General features: G+C 33.5%; 1 protein-coding gene across 5 annotated transcripts in view; it reads right to left on the bottom strand.

Moving 5' to 3' along the window:
* Nucleotides 1–203: 203 nt before the first annotated feature.
* The window catches only part of LOC8270558 (probable acyl-activating enzyme 16, chloroplastic), a 36878-nt gene continuing 18776 nt past the window's right edge, over nucleotides 204–18305 (bottom strand). The window contains exons 7-21 of one of the 5 annotated variants that reach the window (XR_007215904.1): nucleotides 16779–16928; nucleotides 16568–16635; nucleotides 8771–8876; nucleotides 7984–8142; nucleotides 7585–7638; nucleotides 7423–7503; nucleotides 6150–6287; nucleotides 5119–5278; nucleotides 4786–4865; nucleotides 4554–4699; nucleotides 1762–1819; nucleotides 1472–1649; nucleotides 1001–1155; nucleotides 426–597; nucleotides 204–275 (exon numbers count right to left, since the gene is read on the bottom strand). Coding sequence is in view for 1 of the 5 variants with exons in the window: in XM_048374124.1 (XP_048230081.1) it covers nucleotides 1557–1649; nucleotides 1762–1819; nucleotides 4554–4699; nucleotides 4786–4865; nucleotides 5119–5278; nucleotides 6150–6287; nucleotides 7423–7503; nucleotides 7585–7638; nucleotides 7984–8142; nucleotides 8771–8876; nucleotides 16568–16635; nucleotides 16779–16928 (1293 nt within the window). In the remaining 4 variants the exon portion in view is untranslated. Of the gene's footprint in view, nucleotides 276–346; nucleotides 598–1000; nucleotides 1156–1200; nucleotides 1650–1761; nucleotides 1820–4553; nucleotides 4700–4785; nucleotides 4866–5118; nucleotides 5279–6149; nucleotides 6288–7422; nucleotides 7504–7584; nucleotides 7639–7983; nucleotides 8143–8770; nucleotides 8877–16567; nucleotides 16636–16778; nucleotides 16929–18305 lie in introns of those variants that run through there. The other 4 variants (XR_007215907.1, XR_007215898.1, XR_007215911.1 and 1 more) reach the window with 4 other exon arrangements.

Below are 18305 nucleotides of genomic sequence, written 5' to 3'. Positions count from 1 at the left end.
ATAAAGTCCATTTGTAACTTAAAATTTATGATTCATAATATTTTTTAGAAACATATTCTATTTCTTTTACAACATATACCATTTTGTATATATTTTCATATAAACATATTCTGATTTATCATTGTTTGGTTATTTTTATAAATTATTTATTAAAATTATTATTCTTTTACATTTATTATAAAGTGATAAAATTTCACTTGTGCTGATATTAAGATGCAAAGGCTTTTTATTTCACAATCAAAGTACTTTTGTTATTCGAGAGATGCTCTCCAAATCTAAAAAAAAAAAAGTTAGAAATTAATATATATATATATATATATATATATATATATATATATATAAAATAGTTTATGTTGTAGGGCGCATGCTAAATTGCAATTGCTCTTTAACTTGACCTTAGTCTTTACAATATAATAAACACTCACAGAGGCAACTTCTTTACGAGGGAGCAAGAGTTCTTTAGTTGCGGGGGCACCTCTAAGCTGCGAGCTTCTGCCCTTTTGAGAGGAAGGAAAACATATAGGTCGCTGGGGCACCGTTAAACTCACGAGGGCGGCAGTACTTGATTTCGTGCAAAACAATTGCTTCTTTCAACTTCTAACAAACGAACAGCTTTACAAGATTAGATAAAATATAAATTATCTGTGACATATTAAAGTAGGATGTTTGAAACCATAACAAAGGTAAAAAATCTTATGGGTGTCTTAGTAATTAACCATTTTTTAGATCTATATTAGAAGATTGTTCATTGAACCTATCAATTTATCTTTTTTCATAACATTATTTAAGCACTTGTAGTACAATTTGTTCTACCTCATTCTTCCCCTATTGGTATTTGTCAAAACAATCAAGTTAAAATCCTTAAAAAGCATTCAAATGTACGGAAAGTTAATTTCAGTATATAATGGATAAAGAGTAAGTTAATTTCAGTTTAATGCATGAGTAATAAGTGACTTGATTCATCTATGACAGACAACCCATGCCAACAAGAGGTGCTTACTTATATATCTGATCATATCAATTTAATGAGCAAATCTGGTCATATTAAAGCTCGCTGAGAAGTGCTTGGTACTATAATCATCGAAGGAACAAAACCTAAATCTGAAGATGCCCCAGAGCTTCAATCTGAGTTACTGCTTATACGAAGTGTCAAAACTGTGTATACAGTTGAAAATGTCATAAAAGCACAGAGAAGAGATATTGAGCAAATAGTACGGCAATTGTTCTTTTTATTTATATAGCAAAAGCTATCAAGGAACCCAATTTGGGTAACATTGTTTTCATAGTGCACCAGCATATATACATTATAGTAAATAAAATCTTTAGTTTGATTTAGTCCAACAATCTCTCATCTATAAATTTTAGAATTGATCCTCACCCTCTCTGGTGTTTGTTATTGCCCTAATCACAAATATTAAGTAGCTTTCACACCCAAATCAAGAAGTTTTTCTACACTGCTATTGGAATTTACCTGGGAACAGGTTATTTTCTTGTGACCATATACAAAGGCCCTTTCTTTAGTTATTCTATCTCATGTATCTTTCTTTGCATCTGAACTACTTGTAGAGATTGGCTATCTGCTCTCTGTATTGGTCCATGACTCTGTCCCTTCTGATTTTCATGGTTGGGGTCATCAAGCCACTTTCAATCTGCAAGAAATGGGTATGATGAGCCAAATGGTAAATGCTGCTCAAAGATAAATATTAATGGAGCGAAAGCAAAATAAAGGCATGGTTTCAATTATTTTAATTTAAGATTTACCGTAAAAGGCTCATCTATAGTGAGTATTGGTCCAACCTTAAATGAACAACCTGATGTCCTGCTTGTAACAAAAAAAAAAAAAATTCAAACTTTCTCATGAAGGATGAGAATTCTACTATAACAGCTTTCAAAGGAATATCATATTTTAGATTCAATTGCTTTTCCAGGTGATAAATTATCACATAAAATGAAAATGAAAGATAACTATGCCAGGGTACAATAAGCAAACACTCATCATCTGTGCATGAAGAGAGAAGCAAAACCAACTGAAAGAAGATATATAAAGTAGGGATAAGTACAAAAGAAGTACCTTGTACTTTCACTATTTTACAATTTTTCGTACGTGGTTTTTCTTTTTCAGACAAAGAAAGATGTGGTTAGATATCATAACAAAAAAAGATATTTTACTGTTAAAAAATCTCAATTTGCAAGGATGCAACTACTTTTACACCGATCGGCCTTCATTATCATGTCCGTGTTTGATAATGTGAGTTTGGAACTTAACAACTTCTAATTCCAATATTTGACGGTTGAATATGAGTTTGGAACTTAACCACTTCTAATTCCAATATTTGACGGTTGAATCGCAATTTAAAAAGTCATTGATCCGATGATATCGATTTAACGGTAATAATGACGAATTGAGTTGTTAAGCTCTAAACCTATATTATTGAACACGAGAAATATAATAATAATGGCTGATCGGAATGACCATGGATAAATCCTTGCTAATTAATACTTTTTAACGGTGAAATACTTCTTTTTGTTACGATTTTTAACCTAATACCTCTTTTTGTCTGAAAAGAAATCAGATACTAAACATTATCAAATGACAAAACCACATGTATTTTAATGTAGTTATCCTATAAAATAAGAGAAGTTAAAAGAAAAACAAGGTTAAGGAAAAACTATCTTGTATCTAAGCTGCATTCCTTTAAGATGCCTTCTCATTTCTTACACAGAGCACAAGAATCGTAAAAGAAATTCAAATGAAAATACTGCAGGATTCTGGAGGGCTTAAAGCAGAAGAGCTCAATTCTTCAGTGATCACCAAAATAAAAAAAAAGGATCATAAGACAAAAAAGCTTGTGATTACGATGAGTGGCCGGCTGAGACAGAAAAAGGACGCTTGATCATCGAGGCAACGAGATGGAATCTAATCATGAATGTAAAACATCTAGGGCTAAAGACAGAAATTTCAAATTTTCAATTGTAGTCAATATTCTAATTGTACAAATATGTGCAGCATTTACAATTGGTGTTGATTATGGTCAAACTTAGAAAAGCAAGCGCCAAAACTCCCAAATTATTGGCGTGTCATACTTTTCAAATAAATAAATCAGAGTAGCATATGACGTAGCATAAGTAAGGTGACAGAAGATCCAGATCAGAACAGAGTTGAAAGATCTTATAACTGATGATTTCTACACATAATAAATAATTTTATGTGAGATCTTAACCTTTACTATGTTAGATGCTGAACTAAAATTATTCCGAATAAATAATTTGCCAAATAAGCAATTTCGGATTCTTGGTACACGCCCTCTCAAATCAGGCCACAACTTAACCAATTTATAATGTTATTGATACAAATTAACGCAATAGTCATAACTGAAAACTGGACATTCAAGTTATTAACCCCAAATCTAAATGCAAAACATTTTTCATCCTACTAATAGCAAAGGCCTTTCTTTTTTCCTTCCTTTGTCCAAATAAGAATATATCTTTGTTTTTAAAATGCTCAAACTAAGCTTGCTGACCATATAAAAGGCCTAGAGTTAATTACACTAAAGTCTAGAAAGTGCTTGTATGGTTAAACAAGTTAAATTCCATTGGACTGGTACCAGCTAGTTGAAAGCTGAGCAGACAGTATTTTAGAAGAATAATGGAATTCTTATTCAATAAACGCAAGTCCTATGTATAGTATTAGGCGGGCATTAACAGGTTTACATTAAAAAGAGAAAAATAATATACAAAAATAGGATTATATACAGAGATCTAGAACTAGAAAAGGAAACAGATCTAGTTTAAGAGAAAATAAGAAGAGACAGAAAGATGCAAAGGAAAGAAAGTCCTCAAAATTCTATATGAAGTCAATATATAAAAGAGTTTTTTTCTTTATTTGTATTTTGCATTTTCGGAACTTAGGCTTCTATTGAATTTTAATGTGTTTGTAAGCCGAAAGGATTCGGGGGCGGGGTGTGGGTGGTTGTTTTCATTTCATTTTTGTATCTGAAACAACTAGGTTCAAAAGAGATACACCCACAATTCTGAGCTTCATGTTACTCCTCTCAAGAGACATGTCAGATCCAGGGCATCCCAAAATAAATGGGATGACAGTTTTTCATTTCAAAACTGTAAAATCAGAATTTCGATCAAATCACACATCGCAATATACTAGACCTTCTAATTCTTTAAGAGGTTTATCTAAAAGATTTGCGATATAACTAGGAAGACGTTTCAATCCTCCATATTAAACCTACTTTTGATTGTCTGATCTGGTCCTTCCAAGAAAAGAAACATTACCTATTGCAGGATGACAAACTCAAACTAAATATTCCAAATCGAGAATATTTCAACTTCCTATAATTGGTATTGCCTCTCTCAATACTAACTTCCAGGGCTTTCCTTAAACTCAACAAAATCATTCGGTTTATTCTAGATTACCGCAGACGCCACTGGACGAATGCAAGAAAGCTTAACCAATTTAATAATAATAACAAATTACAAATTAACACTTCAGGCAAGTGTTTGCTATAGCATTTAGAGTAACTAAAGTTCAAGAATGTTACCAATTCCTAAGTTCCTCATCTAGCATGCTCGCCATTTGCTCCTTCTTCAGCTCAGAGGTGTTGGCATCTATAATGGACAACTTTTTTGCAGCTAGCAGCACCTCTTCTTTGTTCGGAACAATTATAGCTCCAAGACGACGTTGATCCTGCATGTTATAGATGCTATTAACAAATAAATGCATCACTTCCTAAAGGCCCCTAAGTACTTTGCATATTTTTCCGCCAAATATACCTGACCAATGACAACGATCTGTTGAATTAGGGCACTTCTCATAGCAGCTTCCTCAATCTCCGAGGGCTCAACGTTTTCACCTATTTCCCCCAAACAAAGTAGGATAGTTAAACATAACATGCTTTGATATGCGATTTCAGCAATAATCCTAATGAGTACCAGGTTTGGTTGCAGAATAGAGTTGAACTAAATAACCTAGATCTGTTGCATTAAGCTAGAGCGCATAAAATATTTCTGCTAGTGCATATAATTTATGATGGGATGAGAATCTTAATAGAGAGAAGATTCAGAACTGCAACATTATACTAGGAAAACCATAAACTTCTAACATACCTGTTGAAAGAACTATGGTATCCTTAGCACGTCCCTCCAAGACAACAACACCACTACAATGGCGGCTTCGCCCGATTGAGTGGTGAGGAGCAATCCAACCTATGTCACCAGTATTTAGCCAACCTTCCTCATCTAACACTTGCTTTGTGGCCAAATGATTCTAGTTGAACATTAACACAAACATATTACACAATCAACACTATAGAAAAGCTATCATGAGTTTTCATATGCTAATTTTTAAAAAGTTCATCATAAAATAAATACTGAAAAGATCTAAAATCCTGACGAAATCCTAGAACACATTCATATAATTGTGAACTTTCAGCACACACCATTGGGCTGATCAAAGTAAAAAGAAATGGTTCTTTACACCAATTTTGAATTTTTAAAATAAGTATTAACTATGTTTGGTTTGCTGTAATGGCCTGGAGTGGATAATGGAGCAAGAAAAACATAGAACAGAATAAAATGAAACAGATCACTCCATCTTTTTATCTGATTCCAGGACTAAGAAATCAATGAAATTATTTAAATTTGATATGATTAATTGAAAGGTAAAATGAAATTTAACTCCTACTAAAATTTATAATAATTTGTAATTCTCTACAGCATTGCATAAATCATTCAAAAGATGATAAATATTTCTAACAATAGGATACAAGGTCCATAGAAGCAATACTATTGTTTAAATTTGTGTTGCAGGAACAAGTTTAGCATTGTGGATAAGTGACTATGTCTAATCATGGCTTCGTAACATGTTGCTGCATTTTATCTTTCTAACGTAATTGTTCTTAGCTGAATTCCCAATGTAATAGTCATTACAAATTCTATTGTAGTATAAGCTGAAAGGCTTTGTAGTGGTTGGAATGCAGGGGACACTGAAGCCAAGCAAACTGACCCCTATTTATTATGGTTCAAGTCATGGCAGTTACAAACCATCACTGTCATGGTTTAATGGAAATTACAAACCTGATCCCTGATTGGTCTTGGGCTCAAAAAACAGCTGTTTAAGCCTTTAAGAAAGATATTACCTTGTAGTAACCTTTCATCACTTGCGGCCCCTTAACTTTCACAATCCCTTTTGAGCCATCTGGAAAAGCTTCATCAGTTTCAGCATCTACCACTTTAAACTCTGTGTGCCGAATCGGATGCCCAATTGAGCCAAGAACCTTCAAAATTTAAATCTGAAACATTCTTAGGTACTACACCATTTCATCTCAAGGTAGAGATAACACAAAAGTCGAGATAAATACGAAAAAGGGTACATGAAAATGGCCCATCTACGGTCGGATCACTTGAGAGTAAGGATGGTTGTATTCACAACACAAGGGATAAATGTGTTTATTATTTAGGTGGTATATGTGACAAAGCAAGTAGTTCATTTTGTAGAAAAGACGGGTGGACAAAAGAAATTGCTTGGATGTAAGCTGTGAATTGCATGCAGAACCTCTAGCAGTTATATTTTATTTCCTGATAACATATGTCATTTATATACTTAAACTCTATGGAGCTAAAAGTATTATTGATTTTTATTATTACATCAATGAATGATTTAATTCACCACCATATTATTGAGATTAAGGATTCATTTATCATTTATCTATTATTTGCTTTGAATTTTATTTCTATGTTAGGCATCATTTTAATTTTAGTTTACTCTTTTTCATGAATTTGGTTTAGAACTCCATATAAAAGAAACAATTTGTTCAAGAAGAAAATAGAAATGATCATTGAACAAAATCATTTCATATGCAAAATTGGAAGCTATTTCTTATATCAAAGACAGAGGTTGAGCAAATAAGTTCTGCAGTAGTCTAGACTATCTTTTCTCTAACTGCTATTACCTGAAGCCTCAAGACTTTTTAATATATGAAAATGTATCTATTACTCAATAACTATTCAAGTGCATCACATGTGAATTAAAAACTTTTAAATATAGCAAGCCATTGCTGCATCCTATTCTACTTGTTGCTACCGGTTGGTTGTGTCCTTCCCTAGTATATTTTGTTTGTCCGATTCCATTGTGCATGAACATGATCGAGCCATACTCATGTTACATAAAATTATAATTTATGGAACTTTACTTTGCATTTTATGGGGGCCTCAGATGGACAAGTCTAAGTTTTTGGGTTCAATATATCAAACAGCTTTCATGAACATAGCCATATCCATAGCTTTTAAATTGCAAAATCAACACCAGAATTTCAGAAAGTTTCTGATCATGATTAAATGTAGTTAAATTCAACTATGAACATTTAAAAAGTTCAACAGTCCAAAATCAATTATATCAGATACAAGTCTTACATTACAAGTAGGTCGTCGGGCAGCAGTAACTGGAGATGACTCTGTCATACCATACCCATTCTGCACTTTTACGCCAATTGCCTGCATGTATTACTGGCATCACTGTGAGATCATAATCAGAAAATCCCTCATTTAGCAAGAAAAGTATGACAAGCCTCCAACCTCAAAAAACTTATCAACATGCATAGGTAAACTGCCACCACCACTTATGCCAGCCTGCGAGATACCATAGGCATCAAATTATATTTCTTCGTAACAAAATACATTCACATTGAATGTCCAAGAGAGACGAGAAAATGGAGATTCCCGGGTGAACAGAAAAAAGATCAGAACATTTTATAGCAAAAGTTTTCTTTCTTCCTTTATTGCATTTGTGTGTGTGTGTGTGTGTGTGTGTGTGTTGGGGGGAGGCCTGAAAAGCTTTGAAAATAAGGAGTAAAGAAGAGAATAGATAGTTTCTGCAAACTGAGTCTAATGCTTTTCAAAAAGATTAGACAACTTATACTGAACATATTGTTTGAGAAAAGAATCAAGGCTACTGATAATGAAAAAAATGAGAACCTTGCTAATTCCAATAGCTAAATGAATTTTACGGTAAACGAGCTTCTTAGCCAACATATGCACTGGCAACAAGATTGCAGCCATGATTCTTGCCCATAGACAGTCCAATAGTGAAATGAGATATGAAGGTTGCTTCTGAATCCTGGTCAAATAGGTTCCCTGGAACAACAATATAATTAGAATAAGTAGATTTTTTCACAAAATTTAGATTTCAGGGAGATCTGGAGCATGAGATTAGTTGTAGAAGTTTCATAGACATCCAGTAGACAATGTGTCCGCAGCATTTGGCCTGTGAACTGATGAATCAAAAACTTTTTTTCTTTCATTTTATTTTCAGTGAGAATATGGCTCATCCAAACTACATTAATATGGTAATTCCAGAAAGCACCTCTGGGAAAAATAATTTGCATGACCATGTTGGCATCTTAAAAAGAAAAATGAGAGGTGAACAGCAGAACCAGATGATCTAGCAGGCTAAATAGCCATATGGTCTGGTTATTTTGTATACTTGAGAATCTTTAGGATAAGAGGAAAAGCTGTGATCCGGTTGATTTGTATACTTAAGGAGCTCAAGGATTAAAACTAGCAGTTAAATCCTCCAAGAATCACTAGATGAATCATACTTGGGAAGCAGATTACAAAGTTTACAAGGTGGGGAAGAGTTATGTAGTCATGCTTCAGAAAATACATGAAACCTCATAAAAATAGAAGCCTGGATATTTTACTACCATGCTCACAACTATAGAAAATATTTTGAAGAGTCAAGAGGACAAGTTCAATTTCAAACCTCATAAATTCTCTTGAACTCCATGTATGCCAAGCTGACCCTTATGAATGTAAGTGCAACAAGCTTACGGATAGTGGAACTTGTGGAGATCTGCTTCTGTATCCCGCTATAAAATTATAAACAAGACAGATAATCAATATTTCACCTTCACAAATAAGACAAATAGTACGACTGCTTGAAGCAGGCACTAAATATGCAAAATAAATGGATATTACAAATCTACTATACATCAAAGATTGTTAGACGTCCTATAACTTCATCTCCTAGTTAGGAGAAGCTTATAATACATTTATAAAATGTTGAATGAGATAAGAATTTTTGTTCCCAAATTCCTTGAAGCTGAAAACATAATTCAATAAATATTATCAAACAGAGGATTAGCATCTGTATAAATTGTATAGGCCTTGAGATTATCGGGTCAAACATCATACCAATAACCATATAAATAGGTCTGGAACCTCGCCTTTCAAAAAACCAACTAGCTTCTGCTAAGACTCAATTTACTTCACTTATATATTGATTTTTCTTCTTATACTTTTACCATGTGGCATTCTATTCTCTAACTCCAACATCCCCTGCAGTAACATTCAATCCAGGCCTAGTTGCACTTGAAATAGGGCTGGCAATTTCTGACACGACCTAATATGTAGTTACATGAATTTTGGTATTAGATATTCACGGTGAAAGATAGTAGATTTAAATAGGTTGAACCGTATAACCAGCTACGTACACACTTGTATACATTTATTTAGTAAGGTTACTAGATTAACATGTAGCACATGCCACAAATATACACATAAACACGTTTGATTAGATTAGAATAGTATATTAAAATACAACTTATATGATAATTTTGTTAATTTTTTATATGTTAAATTGTTAATATGTTAAATGTGTAATTTTTTAATACAAGATGTTAAGATATGTTATAAACTGTATAGTATTAAACGGGCTGCACAAGTAGTGTCGTGTAACCTGCATAATGAACATGTCCATCTTAGGATTTATCTAACACGATTAGTTAAAAGTGTCATATTCGGGTTTACCCATGTCTCGAGACACGATCTATTTATGACTCCAACCAGAATTAGCAACTCTATAATGGGAAGGTTGCACTTGAGAGAGAATATTGCAGCATAAATTCCTAATTGCACTTGAGGAGTGTTGGAGAGCATAATCCCACATGAGAAAAGTATAAAAATACTGTGTAATGTATATGTAGAAGTATAAAGATGATGGCCTTGTGCAAGTAAGTCTCCAATCTTACCTGGCCAGAACTCCCAAAGCCCATGAAAATTCTATTTGCACTCAGCCTATTTGTGCTAAGGCTCAATCTACTCCATTTATTTTTCTTTTACTTATATACTTTTACCATGTGGCATTCTATTCTACAACACTCCTAAGTAACAATCAGTTGAGTCGCATTTGCACTTGGACTCGTTGCACTTGAAGGAGAGGAGTCAAGAATAGAATCCTAACTAGTTGTAATACATATGCTTTCACAGATAATATTTTATGATTAAATTTTAAATTTATAAGTTTGTGAATTAAAATTTATATATAAAATAATTGACAATATAGTTCTACAAAATTTTTCCTAATATAGTTTTTAATTAAATGAGTATTGCAATTAAAAAATTGATCGAGTATTTTATAATTTAATATAGACAAAGAGCTATCCATAAACATTACTAATTTTATAGAGTTCAAGATTAAAAAATTTATACAGTAAAAATGATATTTTTTTGTTGATTTTAGTCTATTTTTTAAAGGTTCCCTATATTTTCTCCATACAGTCTGATATTTGTGTATTTAATAATATGTTCATTTTAAAAATAAAAATAAAAAGTCCCGGCGTTAGAAAAGAAAATGGGCCCAATATAAGCATTGTTGGAAACTAACACAGCCCTATCCACTTCACTTATATATTTCATTTTATATTATCATACTTTTCCCATATGAGATTATACTTTCCAAGAAAATAGAAGCCTCCATAGACCTTGAGAGTGTTGAGCCAAACATCACATTAGTGACCATATAAGTGCTGTTGGAACCTTGTACAAAACCAATTGCCTTATGTCGAGGCCTAACTCCATCCCACTATAAATTGCTTTATATTCACTTATGGAATTCTCTTTAAGGTGTACTATTCGGTTAACACCAAAATTTAGTTCGATTTTCAATTTTTAATTTTTAAAAAATTACAGTAATTTGGTCCAATTCAAGTTTTGTCCAAAAAAGTGTAAGAAACCGAACTGACCGAATTATGTGTGTGTGCATATATATATATATTTTATACCAAAAAATATCATCTAAGCATACTTCAATTTCTTAGCTTTATTTTTTTTATTAATTAAAGAAAAAATATATTATTAAGCCCTTGTACTTTTCTATTTTATTCTATTGAGCCCTTAAATTTTATTTTGTTTTATTGAGCCCTTGCACTTTTATTTTTGGTTTAATTAAGTACTTCTTATACATATTTCATGAGACTTTTATTTCTTTTATTGAACCATTGTACTTTTATTTTTGCTTTGATTAAGGATTATCAGGTTCTTAATAAAAAAAAAATACAGAAGTACAAAGACTCAATGAAACAAAATAAAAATTTTAAAAACTCAATAAAATAAAACTGAAAAGTTCAAGGGCTCAAAAGCGCATTTTGCCTTTGTTATGGAAGTTGCATAGGATTATATATAGTAATTAGAAGGCTAATTTAATTAAGAGTCCTAATCCAACTTAGATTAGGATCGTATGTATTGTGTATATATATGGGTGTAACTCCCTTGATTAAATAATAAGATTTTCGAATTCATCACTCAAATTACATGGTATCAGAACTTCGAGCTAAATAAATTAGGGTTTTCAGCTCAAGAAACTAGGGTTTCTTTTTGGGTTTGGGACTGCTGAAAAGAAAAAAACTACCTTTGAACTTTTTTGTTCAATATTTGGGTCATCGTCCTAGAGTGGCTGTTTATTGTCACTGCCTGCCCTAGGAGGTGCACCAGCTTCCGATCATCAAGTTCCCACAGTCCGGCGACCGGAGTCCAAGCACGTGAACTGCACGTGCTGCCAGAAGCTTTCTGCCACAGAACCACGCGCCGACGCGTGGAGGCGCATCTGCAGCCGAAAATTGCTTCGATTTGTCTCTGTTGACTCTTGACTTCTATAACTTGTTTGCGTACCTGTTTGGGTCAGCATCAGTCGTGGTGTGGGATCTCTTTTGGTACAAGTTTGATTTCTTTTCAAAAATTTTCTTTAGGCAGAACTTGTTTTCTATATTTAGGTTTGTTCTTCATAAAATATGGCTGAGAAAAAGGTTGTGGTTGTTTCTGATATGGTTTCAGTGATATCAAAAATTATGGAACATAAACTTAATGCTACAGATTATCTTGATTGGCGTCAAACTATTGAATTATATTTGCTAAGAATTTCTATGGAAAGCCATTTGACTGATGATCCTCCAAAAGAGGATGCTAGACTATCTTGGATGCGAGAAGATGCTCGCTTAGTTTTACAGATACGTATTTTCTATTGATAGTGAGGTAGTTGGTATGATTACTTATTATAGGACAGTCAAAGAATTAATAAGTTATTTAGAACTCCTATATTTAGGAAAGGGAAATGTTTCACGAATTTATGATGTGCGTAAAGCATTTTATAGGGCGGACAAAGGTGATAAGTCTCTCCCCATCTATTTTATTGATTTCAAGAGAACATATGAAGAACTTAATATGTTGCTTTCATTTAGTAATGATATAACTATTCAACAAGCTCAGCGTGAAAAGATGGCTGTGATGATTTTTTTAGCCGGACTCCCTTTGGAATTTGAGACTGCTAAATCTCATATTCTTTCCAGTTCAAAAATTTTCTCTCTACAAGAGATTTTTAGTAGGGTCCTTCGTACAGAAAATTCTTCACATGTTCAGCTTAGTAGTGTACTAGTTAGTCGCAATACTACATCCGAATCAAAAAGACAACAATACAAGACCAGGAATGGTACTAAGGGATAGCATCTAGCAACTATGACAAGAATACTAATACTTGTGGACAAGAGTCAGGAGAGATAGTGTGTCACTACTGTCATAAGCTAGGACATATGAAGCGAGATTGCAGGAAGTTGCAGTATAAGAAAACTCAGTCCGCCCATTTTACATCCACCAAGGATACCTCTGAGAAGCCTGTAATGGTATATGCAGATGAATATGCAAAATTTGTCTAGTACCAAGAATCACTGAAAACTCAATCTCCTCCTGTTATTGCCATCGTCGACTCAGGTAATCCCAATACATGTCTTGTTTCCTCCTCTTCGAAATGGGTCATTGATTCTGGTGCTACAGATCATATGACAGGTAATTCAAAATTATTTCTACCTTTCAGTGATATAAATCTACCTCTGCATTTACTTTAGCAGATGGGTCAATGTCTTGTGTTATTGGATCTGGCACAATTAATCCCACACTAACACTTTCTTTATCATCAGTTCCTAGTTTACCACAACTATCATTTAATTTAATTTCTTTAAGCAAACTCAGGCGGATCTTAACTGTTGTGTCTCCTTTTTTCCTTATCATTGTTTATTTCAGGATCTTACGACGAAGAGGATTATTGGTAAGGGACATAAGTTTGGGGGTCTCTACATTCTTGATACACATATTCCAAGATCTATAGCCTGTTCTATAGTGGTAACCCCTTTCGAAGCACATTGTAGGTTGGGCCACCCATCTCTCCATGTGTTAAAGCAACTTTGTCCTCAATTTCAGAGTTTGTCTTTATTAATTTTGTGAGTCTTGTCAATTTGCTAAATATCATCGTCTTAGTTCAAGTCCTAGAGTCAATAAAGGAGCTACTACCCCTTTTGAGTTAGTCCATTCAGATGCTTGGGGTCCATGTCTAGTTGAGTCCAAAACTGGATATAAGTATTTTGTTACTTTTACTTATGATTACTCTCATATGACATGGTTATATTTAATGAAAAATCATTCGGAAGTGTTTTCTCATTTTTCTGCTTTTTGTGTTGAAATTAGAACACAATTTAATATTTCTATACAAATATTGAGAAGTTATAATGCTAAAGAGTACTATCAAAATCCTTTCAAACTTACATGTTTAAACATGACATTCTTCATCAAACATCTTGTATAGATACACTATCTCAAAATGGAATTGCTGAAAGAAAAAAATCATCTTCTTGAAACTGCAAGAGCTTTGTTATTCCAAATGAAGGTTCCTAAACCTTTCTGGGCTAATGCAGTTTCCACAGCATTTTTCTTAACTAACCGTATCTCTTCATCTGTCCTTCAAGGTAAAACTCCTTATCATGTTTTGTTTCCAACTACAACGCTGTTTCCTGTTGAGTCTAGGATATTCAGGTGTACATCCTTTGTTCGAGATGTTCGTACTCAAGTTACCAAGCTAGATCCAAAATCTTTGAAGTGTGTTTTTCTTAGGTATTCTCGTGTTCAAAAAGGATATAGATGTTATTACCCTTCTCTTAACAGATATCTTGTGTCAGCTGATATTACATTTCCAGAAGAAACACCTTTCTTTCCATCTACTCGTCCTTTAAGTCGGGAGAGGATGAGGATTGGTTAATTGATACTGTTACACCTAGTCTTGATACAAGTTTATTCTAGGCGATCAATCCCTCTGAATCCATGTCCTGAACCAGCTACTTCGTCGTTAGGTCCATTCTCTAATGATGATCTTCCTATTGCCCTTCATAAAGGTAAGTGTACGTGCACTTATCCAGTGTCTTCCTTTGTGTCTTATAATCGGTTGTTGTCCTTTTCTTCTTCTTTTATTGCATCTCTAGATTCTATATATATTCTTAAGACTGTTAAAGAAGCCCTTTCTCACCTTGGTTGGCATAAGGCCATGATTGAGGAGATGAGTACTTTAAAGGATAATGGTACTTGGACCTTGGTTGATTTGCCTGTAGCTAAGAAGGTTATTAGGTGTAAATGCGTATTTGTTGTTAAAAGTCAATCCTGATTGATCCATTGCAAGATTAAAGCCCATCTTATTACTAAAGAATATGCTCAGACTTATGGATATTCCGATACATTTTCTCCTGTTGCTAAGCTGACTTTCATAAGATTTTTTATTTCTATGGCGGCTACTTATAATTGGCCTATTCATCAATTAGACATCAATAATGTTTTTCTCCATGGGGATCTTCAGGAGGAAGTTTATATGGAGCAACCACCTGACTTTGTTGCACAGGGGAAGTATGGGAAAGTTTGCTATCTTCATAATTCTCTGTACGGATTGAAGCAGAGTCCTCGTGCTTGGTTTGAAAAGTTTAGACAGGCAGTTGAATTAGGCATAAAGAAAAGTAAGTCGGATCATTCTATTTTCTTCAAGCATTCTATTACGGGTATCATTCTGTTAGTTGTGTATATGGATGATATTGTCATTACTAGGAGTGACACTATAGGAATTTCATCCCTTAAATCTTTTCTCCATACTCAGTTTCATACCAAAGATTTGGGAATGTTCAGATGCTTGTTAGGTATTGAGGTAATACGAAGTAAGAAAGGAATATTTTTATCTCAAAAGAGATATGTACTTGACTTGTTGTCCGAGGCAGAAAAGTTGAGAGCTAAGCCATGCAGTACTCCAATGGTTCCTAATTTGCAGCTCACAAAAGATGGTGAGATCCTACGAGATATAAGAGATTGGTTGGAAAGTTGAATTATCTTACTGTGACTCATCCAGAAATTGCGTATTCACTTACTATGGTAAGTCAGTACATGTCCTATCGAATAGTTAATCACTAGACAACTGTCGAACAAATTTTGTGCTACTTAAAAGGAGCACCTGGGCGATGAATATTATATGGTAACCATGGTCATAGAATTGAATGTTTTTCAAATGCTGAATGGGCAGGATCCAAGGATGATCGAAGGTCTACTTCGGGCTATTGTGTATTTGTTGGAGGGAACTTGGTTTCATGGAAAAGTAAGAAGTAGAACCTTGTCTCACGTTCAAGTGCGGAATCAGAATATAGAGCTATGGCCAAGTCAGTATGCAAAATTACGTGGATACATAAGCTTTTAACTGAAGTAGGACTTAAAACTTCTACCAGCTAAGTTATGGTATGATAACCAAGCTGCTTTTCACATTGCATCCAATTTTGTATTTCATGAACGAACTAAGTATATCGAGATCGACTACCATTTCATTCGTGAGAAAATTCAGCAAGGTTTGATTTCCACAGGTTATGTGAAGACAGGAGAACGACTCGGAGATATCTTCATGAAGGCTTTTAATGGGACTCGAGTTGATTATCTTATAACAAGTTGGACATGATTAATATCTATGCTCCAACTTGAGGGGAAGTGTTATACAAGTTGTATAGGATTGTATATAGTAATCAGACGACTAATATAATTAAGTGTCCTAGTCCTACTTAGATTAGGATTGTATCTATTATATATATATATGGATGTAACTCCATTGATTAAATAATAAGATTTCCGGATTCTTCACTCAAATTACAACCTTAAAAACATACAAAAAAAATGAGCAATTAGCGAGTATGGAACCGTGGTTGATGGATGAAGTAAAAAACATGGCTTCTACCAAGGTAACGTTAGTGTCATGTTACATAGTAGAAAGAAGATCTATACAAGCCGAAATCTGATTTGCCAAACCGAACCAATCGAAAATATTTAGTTTGATTCGGTTCAGTTTCGATTTAAAATCTTATCCCTGAACCCGAGGCACATCCTAATTCTCTTCTCCAAATGACAATGCAATGAGAATTAAATTATGTTTTTGACAAGGACTGACCTGTAAAGTGTCTCGTATACTAAAGGAACAGAGATCATGTAATGTGGCTGATAATGCTTAAGGTCTTCCTATCAACAAAAATATTGCAAATAAATAATATTAAATATTGTCAAGGCAGTAAATGGAGTATGTAGTAAGAGATAGCAACCAATGGAAAAGATAATTATCAAATATTTAAGGGTCATTCCAACAACTAATTATTAGGAAATACCTTTAAATTTCTCACAGTTGTGAATACTTGCTCAACTCCGAGCGTCATTATGAAATACTCACAAGCACGCTCATACGCATGCCAAGGTGGTAGCATGCTTAGAAATCTATCCCCAGGTTCAGCAGGAACAACGTCCAATAGATTATTTATCTGGAAAACACATGACACTGGAAATAGTCTCAGTAATAACTTAATCAAATACTCCCTTCAATTGTAGCTAAAAGAGAGAAAAAGAAACCTACTTAAGCAAGATGAAATATAGTGAACCTTTGAATTGTGAAGCATAGAAAAGCAAACAGGATAAGGGAAGAGTGGATGAAGGGGGAAGAGAGCGAAAATAAGTGATAACCTAGTTAAGGGATGTTAGAAATCATAAACTTCTTTTCCTTCTATTACAATCCTTTCTTTTCTTTTTTGTTAAAATTCTCTCCCTCTTTTCGCCCCTTGCCACTATATTTAATCTTAAATGTGCAACACCTATCTATTTTTTGCTTCTATTTTTCTTGCTGCTGTCACTTTCACTGGGTGTATTAAATCTAAAGCATAATTGTGCAAAGAATTTTGACTAAACGTCAAAAATATGAAGAAATTTTGACTCGCGATTTTAGAAAAAAATTAAGGGGTAATTAAAAATGCTCTCCTGAGATTCGACATAATTTGCACTTACATCCTCTAGTTTTTAAAAAGATTCACTTTCATCCCTTCTTTTTATATGTCGTTCATCATAGTAGTCTATTAATTTAATGAATTTTAAGTTGGTCTAAGTACTGAGGTGTCACATTTTACTAATTTAGAAGGAGACTTTTACCCTATGTGAGTCTATATTAAACTAAAATAAAATGAAATAAAGATATTTTTCACTTAAATTAAGGAAAAAATGCAGCACTTTATTTTTTTCCATCTAAAAAAAATATAATTTTATATTTAAAGAAAGTAATAAAAATGCAGAATTGAGCAAAGTTTATATCCTTTTCAGTAATTTCACACAATACAAACACCTAAATAGATGGCAGTTAACACGAGGAATGAAAATGCATATTATTAAAAAATAAGGGATGTAAATGCAGGTTATGCCAAACCTAAGGGGGATGTTTATAAATTCCCCAAAAATTAATATCTTTTGAAATATGCAAAAGAATAAATTATTTGTTACGACTAATGAAATTCGGTGGTGGTGAGCTATTTTCTAGAAAAAGAGATGCTCAAAAGGCCGAGCTGTTTGAGAAGAATTTAAAGATGCAAGACCCTTTTTGGTTGGAAATTCGTAACACTGTAAATTGATTATGTAAAAGCTGCTTACATTACATAACATGTCTTTATTATATCACGATCTTAAAATCTTTAGGAACATTATTATGCCAATCATTCATAAAACCTAACATGAGACTACTCCTCTACCTAGCAAATTTGCCTAGCCAATGATCAACAAAGTCTCAGAAGTACCTTCTAAGTTAACGTGCTATGATCAACAAAGTCTCAGAAGTACCTTCTAAGTTAACGTGCTATGATCTTCTAACTTCAATTCAA

Source organism: Ricinus communis, chromosome 1 (assembly GCF_019578655.1).
Source record: "Ricinus communis isolate WT05 ecotype wild-type chromosome 1, ASM1957865v1, whole genome shotgun sequence".
NCBI classification, from domain to species: domain Eukaryota; kingdom Viridiplantae; phylum Streptophyta; class Magnoliopsida; order Malpighiales; family Euphorbiaceae; genus Ricinus; species Ricinus communis.
Note: the sequence above shows the minus strand (reverse complement) of the source record. Positions and strands in the feature narration are given on the sequence as shown.